The sequence below is a fragment of the Ascaphus truei genome, chromosome 2, assembly GCF_040206685.1.
Source record: "Ascaphus truei isolate aAscTru1 chromosome 2, aAscTru1.hap1, whole genome shotgun sequence".
In the NCBI taxonomy this organism is placed as follows: domain Eukaryota; kingdom Metazoa; phylum Chordata; class Amphibia; order Anura; family Ascaphidae; genus Ascaphus; species Ascaphus truei.
Genome location: NC_134484.1, coordinates 79,659,507 through 79,675,073, shown reverse-complemented (window position 1 = coordinate 79,675,073; position 15,567 = coordinate 79,659,507). Strand labels below are relative to the sequence as shown.

Below are 15,567 nucleotides of genomic sequence, written 5' to 3'. Positions count from 1 at the left end.
TCACAACCTGTAATAAATCTAGACTTATCAAGGATCAATGTGGTTAATAGGACTTTGAACTATTTATTCATTGAGGAATACAAAACCAGAGTGGTTTACACAGGTTAAGACAGTAAAAAGTGGCACAAATGCCAAAACTCTCTAATAGCGCGTCTGAGATCAGTTACATTGTAAAATTCTTCTGTATTTGATACAATTTTTAAATGACCTGAAAATTGCAAGGAACCTCTTAGGGATGCTCGGGAACCCAATTTCCTAGGAACCCCCATTGAAAAACCACTGCGCAAGGGGATCTAAATAGCAGCACAAACTAATGATTACTTCATAATTAGGAGAGTAAATCAAGTCCACTAGGGCAAAATTAAAAGACAATTACCATGAGAAAAAATGGGAAGTCTTCTTATACTATCAGTCCCTTTTTACACTGAACAGCGGCGGCTACCAAGACTTAGTGCATGACACCCAGTGGGAGATGTTCCACTAGCAGCACAATTAGGATACAGAAATATTCAGATAAACAGTCTGCAAAGATGTACATACATTTTACTGGTAAGTTGAAGTGGCAGCTACTCTGCTCACTTTACACAATATAAATCAAACATTCACAGTAGAGGAGCAAATTGGAAAGCAGCATGATACAAAGAGGGTGTGGTTCAGGGAGGAAGCTTACTGTAACTGAAGGGGAGTCGCAGTTTCATGGTGCAAGTCATGATTCAGCGAGGAAGGAGAGTGATGTGGTTCCATGTCGTAGCTCCTATGTGCTGCTGATATACATTTCCTTGACACATAACTTTTCTTGTTCTTCCACCTCCCTCCAGAGGTATAGTACACTGTACACTCTTTCTTTCTTTGCATCTTTCGCTTGTTGCATTACAAGTTTTAACAAATATATTAGAAAAAAAATGTCTAGATTATTTCTTTATAAAATGTTTTACCAGGAAGTTATACATTGAGAGTTACCTCTCGTTTTCAAGTACGTCCTGGGCACAGAGATGATGACAGATACATGGTTACAAATACATTGGTACATTAGGTGAACAGGGTTATACATTATATATAAAGTCATTGCATTACATTAGATGAACTGTGTTATACATTATATATGAAGACATTGCATGAACAGTTAAAGATAAAAAAAGTTATAGGCGTATAAAACTGTTACAGACCACATTAAAATGTGAGACACCTTTAGATTTGAAAGAACTTTGACTGGTGGCGTTTTGAGAGATTCGGGTACAGTATATTGCTCCAGTTTTGGGGTGCACAGTAAGAGAAGGAGGAACGGCCGGATACTTTGTTGAGCCTTGGAACCATGGAAAGTCCCTTGGAGTCAGATCTCAGGTGATACGTGCTGCATGTGGTAGGGGTAAGGAGCTTGTTCAGATACGGGCAGATATAGAACTTTCTCCCACCAACAAATACAAACTTCAGTCTTTAAAATGAATTAATTTTATTAGACTCTGTTTTGTATGCATGTATGTCTTTATTTATATAGCGCCATAAGTGTACATAGCGTTTCTAAAACAATATAGCCGATTACTTTTCACATGGATGATGGTCAATCCTAGAAACCTATACTGCACCTACAGTATACCTACACCTGGCTGCAGCGTATGGCCCCTCTGCGGACCGTTCTGTATGTACCTGTAGTTCTCATGTCGGTCCATTATATGGTATCACAACCTGCAGCAAATTTACACTTCTTCAGAATCAATGTAGTTAACGGAACGTCGGAAAATGATAGTGCACAAGTGAGATTTGTCTAGTGAGAGTTGACAGATCTTCACTTATTGGTTTTCCTAGAAAAAGTGTATTATCAGCTTCCTAACACTAAGCTCCCATTATTTTTCCTGTTTGACAGTAATTAATTTGGAAAACAATAATTATAAATACATGTCTCTATGTATGATACAAACTACTCCAGTAATATATTTGTTCTAAAACACGTCATTATTTAAATGATAGACTTTCAAAAATACAATACACAGTATAAACAAAAATATAGTGTTTCATAAAACAAATACAAGATTAATGGAAAGGAGAGAGAGAATATCCAACAACTTACTCAAAGGGTAATTTACAATATAACAATGGAAAAATATAAAGAGGAGCCAGTGTTAAAGGTAGAGGGCCCTCTAACCACTTACAATATCACATTATTAAGAAGAAATAACACGGCACACTAAAAAATATGCCAATAATGTTTTAGAAGTATCAAAATGAAATGACAATAAATCATTTTACAAATAAATTATACAAATACATCAAGCAAAAAATAATAATATCACAGGGACAGACAACATACCAATGGCAATGAGGCACTGGTGTGATGTTTCGGGGTACAAATCTCTTGAAATGATTATATATATATATAGTTATAGTTATGTGCTGTATTTAATACATTTATTTTCATTCACCTGAGTGCTGTCTCCCTTTTTGCTGCTATGCGGTAATGTATACTTTTATATATATATATATAATTATTAAGGTTATGGTGGGTAAAAAAAGTGACAAAAAACCCTCCACAGTAAAGCATAAAGCAACTGTAAATATTACTGTATGTTCATTTGCATGTCTTAGACAGGTCTGCAACCCTGTCTTTGACCATTATCGCCCAGCATACAGCGCTTCCACTGCAGCAAGGGATTCTAGGAAATGACATGCAAATGAGCACTCAGTGCCACCTTTTGTCTCAAGCTCGTATTACACAAGCAAATCCTCAAGCCAATGCATGCTGTTTTTAACACAGCTTTTAGGCAGAGGCTGGGATGAGAGGCAAAGCCATCTAGTCTCAAACCAGCTTAGTCATTACAACCAACCTCACACTGATGATACCCATAAAGGTTGACACATGTCTGTGAGTGGGTTTAATGGCTTTGCATCTCACCCCAGCCTCTGCCTAAAAGCTTTGTTTAAAGCAGCATGCATCGGCTTGAGGATTTGCTTGTGTAATACGAGCTTGAGACAAAAGGTGGCACTAAGTGCTCATTTGCATGTCATTTCCCAGAATCCCTTGCTGCAGTGGAAGCGCTGTATGCTGGGCGATAATGGGGAAAGACAGGGTTGCAGACCTGTCTAAGACATGCAAATGAAAATACAGTAATATTTACAGTATATATATAGAGGGTTTTTGTCACTTGAGTATATATATATATATTTTTTGCTTGATCTATTTGAATACTTGATTTGTAAAATTATTTCTTGTAATGAAATGTTGATACATTGTTACTATTTTTTTAGTGTGCAGTGTAATTTCTTCTTCAAGTTGGGGTTTCATAAAACAAAACATATTATTTATTCAGGGTGCTCTGTTCATACAGTAAGTAGATTGTAGGTATCATATTTTACCAAGTGTTTTTTCCCCCTACATAAACACTTCCTAAAAATTAGTTTTATGCCATAAAGAAAGGCTGAACATTTAACCCTTTTGTGAGATTTTAGCATTGCCTCTATCATCTGTCATACTTTAGTATACAGTCATTTGTTTCTATCAAGGTGTGAAAGATATCTCATTCTCTCCAAATGTTACATTATTTTTATTGTAGTGTTATTCGGTCTTGACCACGTGAGAGTCCTCTACAACTCTATTCTTTCTTTATACTTTCTCTGACTTCAACAGTGAGAAGTTCCCCTTCTCCAGCATTGGGTGATGGGGACATGCTAATAATATAGGACTTATGCTTGGTCTCTCTTAGGCTGTCTGTCTTGGATGAGGTTTCTTGCAATGGAAGTACATCACCTGGGCTTTCCTCTTCTCTCTGAATGTATTTTGCTTGCTTTGATTGATCATGTGGTTCTCTCTGTTTCTCCTTAGAAACATTACATTTCTTATTTTGTTCTTTGGAATGTGATGGTGCTACTTTGCTGTAAATCATCTTTGAAATCTTGCTAGGCTTTTGGTCTTCTTCCTAAAAGAAGATATGCATTTATTTGTATATAGCTATTCTATAAATACATTTATGTAATGTCACAGATAAATAATATATGCTTCTACTGATGCCACAGATCATGTGAAATAGTTTTGCAGTTTCTTGTTATGAATAGCCATCATAGGTGCAGTATATCAGAATATATGTACAAAGTGTACTTATCACTGGTAGATTAATAAACCAGTGAATTACACCTCCCTTCTCTCAGTTACATCAAAGTAAAAATCTATTGCATTGTACATGAAGTAAATCTGAACCATTAAAACAGAGAACCATGTAATGTAAGGCCGGAAGCCTTAGAACTTGCAAACAGTGTACGGGTGACATAGCTCATAAGATAAGCTATATTTCAGAGCTTGAATTTGGAGAAATGAAAAAGGATTCGCTATGCTGCTCCTATTTTGCAGATATTTTTTTTTGTGAGCTGTTTTTGTGTCATTTAGCAGCAGAGCCGCCAACAGCAATCATGGGGCCCAGGACAAATGAAAGAAGTAGCCCCCCCGCAACCCCGAATCCATAGCGCACCTACCATGAAATTTTTTTTAGCGCTCAACTTTTACTTAACTGTTTTCTTCTTATTGTAATACAGAAACAAACATTACAATGCAATCTGTTTATTTTTATATTTTCAACAAAAGACAAAGATACCCAATGCTACATCAAATGTGACAAAAAGTCTGGGGGGGATTCAGTATGGGACTGTAGGTGGGGAGGGGGTTAAGTATGGGCCTGGGGGGTTAAGTATTGGCCTGGGTGACTGACTGCCTATGGCTGCATGACTGACTACGTGGGTAGGTGACTGACTGCCTGGGTAGGTGGGTGACTGATTGCTTGGGTGACTGACTGCTTGGGTGACTGACTGCCTGGGTGACTGACTGCCTGGGTGGGTGGTGACTGACTGCCTTGACTGACTGCCTGGGTGGGTGACTGCCTGCGTTGGTGGGTGACTGACTGCCTTGGTGGGTGACTGACTGCCTGGGTGGGTGACTGCCTGGGTGGGGGACTGACTGACTGCCAGGGTGGGTGGGTGTGTGACTGACTGCCAGGGTGGGTGTGTGACTGACTGCCAGGGTGGGTGGGTGACTGACTTACTGCGTGGGTGGGCAGGTGAGTGACTGACTGCCAGGGTGGGTGACTGACCTTGACTGGGTGGGTGCTGCTTCCTGCTTCCCTGCTCGCCAGATGCTTCCCCCCCATAACCCCGATCCCCGCGGCTGCTGCCTGGGGTGGGAGGTAGGCTCAGTGGGGTGGGGGGTCAGGAGGCAGGCTGGGGAGGGCGCGGGAGGTAGGCTGAGGGGGGCTGAGACTGGCAGGCTAATTCCCGTGGGAGCATTTCCCCCTGGCCCCTGGTCCCCATGGTTGCTTCCTGGGACAGGAGGCTGGCGTGAGGGGAGCTGGGTTGGCGGGAGTTGGGGGAGCTGGGTTGGGGGGCACAGGCTCACCACTGCGCTTCCCCTCCGTCCCACATTGGGAGCGTGGGGGGGAGCAGGCCCACAGGCAGCAGACCGGACACCCAGATTTCCCTGCGCATGCGCGCCGAGACCTCTGCTCTGCGAATGCGCACGGGGATCGCCGGCAATTTTTTTTCTGTCACTTTTTTTTAAAAATGAAACAGGAACGGCAATGCAGGGGGCCCGAGCAGCCGAGCCCCCTGACTCACCGGGTCCGGGACGCCAAACCTGGCAGATCCCCCCCTGTTTGCGGCCCTGCTTAGCAGGATAGCACCCCAGCAAATGTATCTTGCAATAAATGCTTAAATACAAATTGACACTGGATAAGATGTAAGCGGTAAAACCTACAGTTTCATACACTCTACCGCCTTATATGTGAATGCTTTGGAGTTGGCAGCATTACTGGTATTTTGAAAGTGTTTACAGTGGTTTTTATGGTTCTGATTGTCCAGTCTAATTATTGCTGAGTGCTTAGCAGCCTTGGTTAACTCTGATTGTCGGTGAATGCTTAAATCATCTCACCAACACTATTCTAATGTGTTCAGTTATCATGATCATTTTCAGGTCTACAATGTACTTACAGTCCCTCTCAGAGCAAAGATGAATGAATGCCAAATCCATAAAGAGGTTTACTGGTTAAGGTTTGTTAATTGTTTTTTATTATGTTTATGTACTTTTTTGTAACGGTCTGTTCTGAAAAGCTGTGTAATAGTTCAGGCATAAGCTTATAGGGGTTGTCCATGTTAAAATGGATAAGAAGCAAAAGGTGACACTGTTTGCTCATTTGCATGTCATTACCCAGAATCCCTGGCTGCAGTGGAAGGACTGTATGTTAAGACAGGGGTGCGCAAAATGGGGGGCGCAAGATTTTTCAGGGGGGGCGCGGTAGTTGCAGAGGCTCCGTGCTCTTCCCCAAGGCATTTAAATTAAATGCCGGGGGTTCCTGTGAGGCCTCTGTAACTTCACTTACCTTGTCTCCGTCAATGCATCACCATGGCAACGTGGCGTCAAATGACGCAGCAGGGTCATGTGATGTCGCATTGCCATGGCAACGTGACGTCACATGACCCCCACGGCGTCATTTGACGCCGAAGACATGGTAAGGAGGGGGGCGCGAGTAGAGGGTGGAGTGCAGACAGGGGGCTCAAGGGAAAAAGATTGCGCACCCCTGTGCTAAGAGATAATGGCGATAGACAGGGTTGCAGACCTGTCTGAGATGTGCTCACAAGTGATATTCTTATTTACTATTTTTTGGTTCAAGGCAAATGTATATATCTTATTTTTATAATTTGACCAGAAAAGGTAAATGGAAATGTGTACCTCATTTTCAAGCAAGCGCTGGGAAAGTAATAGATGGGTTGTCAGCTAAAGTCTGTGAGGAAATGTTAGCAATTCTGAGCATGTTCAGCCTTTAGCTATAGATAAGATCTCCAGGAACCTGGCAGAACTAACAGTAAAAATGTGAATCCAGGCATTGGCCCAGAGGAGTTAGTTAAAAAAGAAAAGACAAAGCATTTTGTTTTCCAAAAATGGTAATTTTCCATAATATTCTGTTCGTCTAAATGAAGAACACTTTTTCAAACGTTTGAAGCGCTTTTATGTTAATTTGAAGTTTTTGATGTATCCCACTGTACCTGTTCATGAATTACTTTACCCTTTCACTGCCAGGAGGCCCACTACACATTGGAACCCTCTGGTGGCAAAAAGGTTCAAAAGTTGTAGCCCAGTGCCCCTGGCTATGTGTTTTCTGGCAATTGCATTATAAGTCCTGGTAAGAGCAGGCAGTGTTGTGGTTAAACCCCTCTCACATGGGCCAGCATGTGAGTCTCTCCACTGGGTGGATTATTTGTATCGGTTAACAGGTACAGTCTGAAAACTGTTGGAGCATGTGCCAGTGGGGGTGGGCTCACTGGAGGAGTGCTGCCCAGTTACCGGAACTTAGAAGTGGGACCCTACCCTGGTATAAAACATGGCTCCCTTCTAAATTTAGTCTGTTCTATGTAAGTTCCAGTGTAGCCTGCTTCTTAGGGACTAGGCTGGATTCTACCTTTACCCATCAAGGGGTAAGGGGGTAAAAACTAGCCCAGGGGCATCAAGCTCCCGGTGGCCTAGTCAAGGGACATTGTCCTGCGAGCCAGGGCCTGACCATGATGCTAGATGCAAGCTGTGAGGGATATGCCGTATGACAAGGAGTAAATGCTGCACACCATAATATAATAAAGAGATTGATACACTTTTTTGCACTTGACAAAGACCTATTAGGTCAAAACGTTGTGTATGCTTTAATAAGTTATTTCTTTTTTTTTTAAATCCGTGTGCCCTATCTTCTATCCTTCTCGGATATACCCTATGGACATCTGTGGGATTGTACCTCACTTGCATGGGAGTTATATGGAGAAGGAACTGTATGAGCTGGTCCAGCAATAAACCTTGTTATACTGTTCCTGGTCTGTGGCTGACTTACTGAGAAGGTTCCTGTGGGGATAAACCCCTGCCCGTGGCAGAGCTCTGCAGGGTGGAGGCGCTGCACCAAAGACTGAAAGCCTGTCCTGTTGTCTACTCCCTATACCATCTGCGGAGACTCAGACCTCCTGAGAGACAATAGGTGAGCACCATACTACCCTAACACTCAGTATTATCAGATCTCCCCTTAGGGGGGGTTTCAAAGCTATGTAGTTAAAGTAGCTGATAATTACACAGCACTGCCTCATAATTATACTAATTAGTGTAATGCACCCAGGAAGTGAGTTACATATGTGGTATAACCTCTCTGCAACAATAGGGGTCACTGATGCATTGCTTCACAAATTATACAATGTGTAGTATTTAAACAGAACAGAGAACCTTACATTCAAGTTAATTGAGGTGACAATGAATTAAAAAAGATTTTTAAAAAAGAGGCATTTTGCAGTTACCAAAAATCAAGATATGTCTCCTTCTATAGAACTGGATTTTGCTCTACTTCACCCTTTACTTAAACCAACTAAAGCAAGATAGGCAAAAATATTTAATCATTGTGTCAAACGCCTTGGAAACATTTTGTTAGAGTTCGAATGACAAAGTGGCTTGAAGTAGAAATGTTCTTGCTATCTAGATGTGCATTGTACAGTGCATTTGTCTATGCTGATGGGCCTGTATACTGTAGTTTATTGTTTATCCGCCTTTAAGTACGCTCCACATTATAATTCCTTTGCTTATGCAATCTATCTTTTCTGCTGCTATTTCTGTGAGCGGCTATCCATCATCTTTGCCAAATGATGTATCTATCTGCCTTTTTTCAGAAATGTGTCACTAAGGGCAGAATCACAGTTTGCTTTCCTTATACATCTTTCTTCTGTGACCTTCTGCATAAGCTTCCTCACCTTGGAGTGTCACACGTGTGAGTCTCTGTAATGCTCAACTTCACTATGCATATTATTGTTTTAGTAATATTGAAGGTCTGTTATTGAATGACTACCTGTTGCCCCAAGTTTATCCTGTATATGAAATTATGCTTAGAAGAGAAATAAGGTACTGTATACAATAAAGCTTACATTAAATTCAGTGGCTCTAGACTGAACTTAACAAGTAACTGTCCTAATTAGACTAGGTGGGTGCATCTAAGGGAAAAATTAGAAGCAAGACGGAGGGAAAACCCACAGGGGGATAAAGGAAAAAGTCCCTTAATCAATGCACAACCACCATGAAGTCGCATCGGTGGCTATCAGTATAGCTGTAGGTGGACTAGTGCCCAGGGCATTGATTAAGGGACTTTTCTTTTACTCCTCTCTGGGTTTTCCCTCCATTAAGCTCAGTTGGCCTAGTAAACTTGTAGTTGGTGGAGTCTTTGGTGTCCCTGTGTTGTAGATGGGATTAAGCCCACAAAGCACAAAAATGTAGGATCAGAACACTAATCTGTTATGTGTGAATTGAGTCCTCCTCACAGAATATTCAGTTATATTTTAGCAAGCAAGGAGGACCCCATATTAAATAGAGATACTAGAAAACCTGTGAAGACTAATATCTAGGGAAAGAGAAAAGCAGGAGCAGATAAACAAAGAAATAGTAGAACATCCATAAGTGCATGCTTACTAATGTAGGAAATATGACAGCTAAAATGGAGGAGCTTGAAATAATAGGCATTACTGAAATATGATGGGATGGAACGCGGGACTGGGCAGATCATTTAGAGCTAGGGGGCACAACTCCAGTCCTCAAGACCCCCAACAGGTCAGGTTTTCAGGATATCCCTGCTTCAGCACAGGTGGCTCAACCAGAAGCGGAGTCATTGTGAGGATTTGTTTGTTTACAATCTCACTGCACTGGAAGGTGTCTTATGGAATAATACAGCTTGGTAAATACTGTATGGGTCTATGTGTATTTCTTTAAATTAAAATATGTGTTGGGTATGGTCCTTACCTGTGCAGCTTGCTGTCTTTTCAGTTTCTGCATTATATTGAATCCCGGATTGGCAGCCGCAGCAGCAGATATTATGGTTTGGAACATGCGCGGGGTTTTTTGTTTTGGTGGTATCAAGTGGGCAAATCCTTTCCTTATCACAGCGGGCACGGTTGGCTTTCCCTTCTCCTGAAGTAATATCCTTTCAACACAGAAAACTCTGTTAAATGTATGTCCTGTAGCGTCATCTGCAAAGTACATGGATTATTTTCATGCACCAAGTCTCAGCCTCAAAGATCAAACAACCGAATCTCTTTTTTGGCGCCCGAGACACAGTGAGATTCAGAGGAAAACTTACTAAGTGGTGGGTCGGGCCCGGGGCCGCACCGCTGTTCTGAAGTGGTCTTGTGGAGAAGACACAGTCTGGCATCTTACATTAGAACGAGTTCATTTTAATATCAAACCGGATATGGAGGTAGCCACACAGCCATCCTTGCTACATGTATAACCACCAGCCTAATGTAAACCAATGTCAACTTAGGGAAGTTTAGGCCTGAATATTTCATGTATGAGTGTATGATAATGTATATGATATTCTAGTATGTTTATTTAAATAAATGGACTATACTTTTATCTTAAGCAGCATATAAAATACACATATAATGCAGTATACAATAAAAATACAATCATTTGTATTATCATATTTGTTTAACTTGCCATTAACATATTCAATTATCAGAAAGCACAGACACTTATATATAAATGATTGGGCCTATATTTCCATTAGGTTTATAATCATTTTACAGTGTTAATATAGGTATTTTAGAGCTCTTATTTAAGACAGGTGGTTTATAAACTTTAGAGCTATTCATAAGCATTTTTCACACACATTTCTATACGATGTATTATCATTTCCATAAAACAGATGAGTATATTTGGCAGTATGGCTTCTTCCAGTCGGCATAGAAGCACCTGGCCACAACATGTCATTGGATGTGGTCAGGACTCTCGCTTTGTCGATCTCACCTAAAGTGTCCTGTTCAAAGCAACAATGAGCTGACACTGGGATTCCATTTTAGTTTGCCCACTTTAATAAAGGAAATTATCTTACCACGTTCAATAATACATCAGGGTAGGGTTTCCCAACTCCAATCCTCAAGACCCCCCTCCTACAGGTCAGGTTTTCAGGATATCCCTGATTGAGCCACCTGTGCTGAAGCAGGCTCTTCTACTGAGCCACTGATTGAGCCATCTGTACTGAAGCAGGGATAGCCTTAAAACCTGACCTGTTGGGGGGGGAAGGGGGGGGGGGGGAAAGGGGGAGGGTCTTGAGGACTGGGGTTGAGAAACCCTGCATCAGGGGATAAATATCAAACCTTATTTCAAATCTAAGTGTCTGAACTTCAGTTAATAGAAAGAAAGAAAATAAGTGAACATTAATTTAGAAATAGCGAAGCGGTATTTAGGAGATGTTCTATATGTGCCGAAATGGCCGATCGTGCAGGTTTGGGCCAAAGTTTCCCATTGACTTCAATTTTGTATCAAAAGACTAATGTGATGTAAAGTCCGACAGTTTAAAAACCAAACAAAAAAAGACCTCTCCCAGGTGGGCACTCGCCATGGAGACCAAGCTTTGCACCTTGTTTTGGTGAGGGAAGCTGCTATAGTTATTTTAATTTCCCTCAACATATAAAAAACCAATAATTTTTAGGACTTTATTCTACTCGTGTATCTGCCGAATCAGCGTTTTGGGCTGAAAATCACCATTACAGCCCATGGGGACTTTTTGCCTAAAGATGAATGGTGGTTGTAGAATAACGCTATTAATCTATAATGACTACTGTATGTAGAAGGTTTTCAATGTTTGCAATTTAGATTTCTAAAGACAGTCCTACAGTATCTAGTCTCCAAATTGATTTTACACCGGCAATATAAATATTTCTCTTTTATGGCTGTTTCTTTGTTTTTTTTTGCGGTTGCACCTGGGTATCACGTGTCCTTGGAGATGCAGTGGAGGTTCTGATTACATTCTTTGTGACATACTTCGGTTTAATTGTGATGCCTAATCTTACAGCTGTAGTAAATCAGTACATTCCAAAGCAAATATTAAAATAAATATTTTATACGTTCTTTGGAGCATGACAATTTATTAACCTTTCACAGATGAAGGGCCCTGAAGCGCACATTTACAGAAATTGCATTGCAAGCTGTTCTAGAAGCAAATGTTAGTACAAATAATACTTAGTACAACATAATTTACCTACTCTATCTAATATAGAGATAATTGTCCATTAGTTTCCTATATTTGTTTTGGAATACTAACAATTATAAATACTTTCATATAATATATAAAGAAAATACACTTGCAAGAAAACACCACTACCGAGGGCCACTGACAGGTTTGGGGGGGAGGCGGGGAACTGAGACAAGTGTCCCGAGCCCGGTGGCTGTGGAGGCTCGGCTGGCTGGTGCTGAAAGTTGGGCCCGGTCGGAGGTCAGACCAAAATTCTGCGTTCAGCTGCCGGGTCTCTGGTTGCTCCCGGCTCTCCCCAGCTGCTGCCTGCCTCTTCCCATGTCATCCCCTCTCTCCCACCGGTGCGCTGCAACCTGGGCCTGACCTCCGGGTGCACCCAGCTTTGGGAGCGCACCGGCAGCAGAGAGGATGGGGTGGGAACAGGAGGTAGCACCTGGGAGAGCCAGGAGCCAGGGCTCGACGGCGGCAACTAGAGGACAGGCCTAGCTGCCAGGCCTCTGGTTTCTGCTGCTATCGGACCCTGGCTCTCCTCAGCTGCAGCCACCTCTTCTCACACTGTCCCTGCCTCCCTCTCCCGCCGGTGCGTGCCAGAAGCTAGGTGCATCCGGAAATTATGGCCTACAGCTTTCGGCGTGCACCATCGGGAGAGAGAGGCAGGCCCAGCGTGGGAAGAGGTGGCAGCAGCTGGGGTGAGCCAGGGTCCGGCGGTGGTAACCATAAATAAATGTATTTGAGAAGGGGGAGGGGGATATTGTATTTTGGATGTGTAAGGGGGTTATTATATTTTAGGTGTGTGTGGGGGAGGGTACAGTATTGTATTTTGGGTGTATGGGGGAGGGCATTGTATATTGTGTGTGTGTGTGTGAGGCTTATTGTATTTTGGGTGTGTGTGGGGGATATTGTATTTTATGTGTGTGTGTGTGTGTGTGTGCGGTGGGGTATTGCAGATCTTCATCCGCTTCCTCAGTGGTAAAGTTATGGTACTGCTTCTGGAGTTATTTATAGCCACGAGCCCTTAATTATACAATTAACCCTTTATGGTTCTCCACAGATAGTATGCATCCACAGGCTATAAAGAAGTGCTATCAAAATTACAACAATAGGGGGATCACAAGTCATGATAAAATGATGAAAAACCACACACACACATATATATATATATATATATATATATATATATATATATATATATATATATATATACATATATATATTGAAAATGTGGTAACTCTTAAAAGAGCCTTTGTTTTTCGGGTATATATATATATATATATATATATATATATATATATATATATATATATATATATATATAGAGAAGAAATGACCTAGGCGCAAATAAGCCAGGAAAGAAACAAAGAGAAAAATATCATAGGGCAGTATGTCTGTTACTTTCAGAGTTAAGGTGGTAAGGTATACACTTACACTTAATCAGCCAAATATAAGCCTTTAATCCACCACTGGGATTCAGGAACACTGCTGCTGGGATTTCTTTGCTGTTTGCATGGATCTCAGACTCTCCACGACTGCTGCTTGCTTCAGGGGTCACCTTTTCATCTGCAGCTGCGTGTCTCAAACATCCAGTAACAATAGGCAATGGTTTGCAGAATTGTGCATCTGGTGTGCAGAAATCTTCCTCTGTGGGGATACTCCGCCTGCTGCCACAGCGTGTCCGCTGCTCCCTGTTGCCTCCACAGTACCCGGAGTCTCCTTCCGCACCACGTGACTCCTTCCCCCGTTTCAGCGTCGCAGCAGATCGGCGGTTCAGGGATGATGTAATTACAGACCGGACCAACAAGTTATCCGCTCCCTTCCTTCTCCTCCACAGTATCCCGTTCTGCACTCCTCACACACCAAACCTTCCTTCTTTCACCAATGAAAGCCAAGCGTTTAGAGGCGTCACACCCTGACGAAGAGGCCACGCCTCTAAACGCTTGGCTTTCATTGGTGAAAGAAGGAAGGTTTGGTGTGTGAGGAGTGCAGAACGGGATACTGTGGAGGAGAAGGAAGGGAGCGGATAACTTGTTGGTCCGGTCTGTAATTACATCATCCCTGAACCGCCGATCTGCTGCGACGCTGAAACGGGGGAAGGAGTCACGTGGTGCGGAAGGAGACTCCGGGTACTGTGGAGGCAACAGGGAGCAGCGGACACGCTGTGGCAGCAGGCGGAGTATCCCCACAGAGGAAGATTTCTGCACACCAGATGCACAATTCTGCAAACCATTGCCTATTGTTACTGGATGTTTGAGACACGCAGCTGCAGATGAAAAGGTGACCCCTGAAGCAAGCAGCAGTCGTGGAGAGTCTGAGATCCATGCAAACAGCAAAGAAATCCCAGCAGCAGTGTTCCTGAATCCCAGTGGTGGATTAAAGGCTTATATTTGGCTGATTAAGTGTAAGTGTATACCTTACCACCTTAACTCTGAAAGTAACAGACATACTGCCCTATGATATTTTTCTCTTTGTTTCTTTCCTGGCTTATTTGCGCCTAGGTCATTTCTTCTCTACATTATCCATTGCGGCAAGTGTGGAGCCGCAGACCTAATTGGCTGCATTCAAGCAAGAATAGATTGTAAGGTATAACACCTCCTGTTTGACTGATTGGCAAGGGGTAGTTAATATTTTTACTACTACAACCCCACTAAGTGTTTGGAATTTGCGCCGATTGTATTCTGTTTTCTATATATATATATATATATATATATATGTGTGTGTGTGGGTTTTTAACACACACACACACACACACACACACACACACACACACACACACACACACACACACACACACACACACACACACACACACACACACACACACACACACACACACACACACACACACACACACACAATACAATATCCCCCACACAAAAGCTATTTGTTATGAAAGATGCAGCTAAAAAATAAAACATTTGTTTTACTCTTAAAAACGTTTAAATAATATCTATGGGATATTTTTCTAATACTTCTAAATGTTCTCAAAAATCCCATATTGTTCATATTAATTTTATTATCTGCTAATAAATTGCAGAATTATATATATATATATATATATATATATACATATAGTCATGATAAAATGATGAAAAAACCCCACACACACACATATATATATATATATATATATATATATATATATATATATATATATAAAAGAGAGAGGAGAGAGCGCACGCCCCATAGTATAAAACCGTAAATTTATTGAGGGGAAGGGGAAAGGGGGGGTAAAAAATGCACTCACAAGGGTACAAGTATTAAAAGCATATTGTGATTATAATCACCACCATCCGGTAACTTCAACTGGTGCTGTGGAAGACCCTCGGTCCCGAGATTGCATGAACCACGCTGTTGGCAAGATTTCCTGGGCAGTTGGATATTGAGGAAACGATTTCCAAAGATCCCAGGGGAAAGCAGCCTTGCTTGCAAATCTCTGTGATATTCGGCGCTCGAGTCAATTCCTGCTGCGCTCCGTGATGACGTAATGTCCATGCGTCGACGTGATGACGCTCCCTGACGCGTTTCGTCACACTGCACCCACCGTGCTTTTCTTGCAGTT

General features: G+C 42.0%; 1 protein-coding gene across 4 annotated transcripts in view; it reads right to left on the bottom strand.

Annotated features, from left to right (window-relative positions):
- Positions 1 to 2,748: 2,748 nt before the first annotated feature.
- Positions 2,749 to 15,567, bottom strand: part of CNGB3 (cyclic nucleotide gated channel subunit beta 3) — a 193,662-nt gene continuing 180,843 nt past the window's right edge. For all 4 annotated transcript variants that reach the window (XM_075582968.1, XM_075582972.1, XM_075582973.1 and 1 more), the window contains 2 exons: positions 9,779 to 9,959; positions 2,749 to 3,908 (listed from right to left, as the gene is read on the bottom strand). In XM_075582968.1, coding sequence (XP_075439083.1) covers positions 3,585 to 3,908; positions 9,779 to 9,959 — 505 coding nt within the window. In that variant the 3' untranslated portion in view covers positions 2,749 to 3,584. The remainder of the gene's footprint in view (positions 3,909 to 9,778; positions 9,960 to 15,567) is intronic.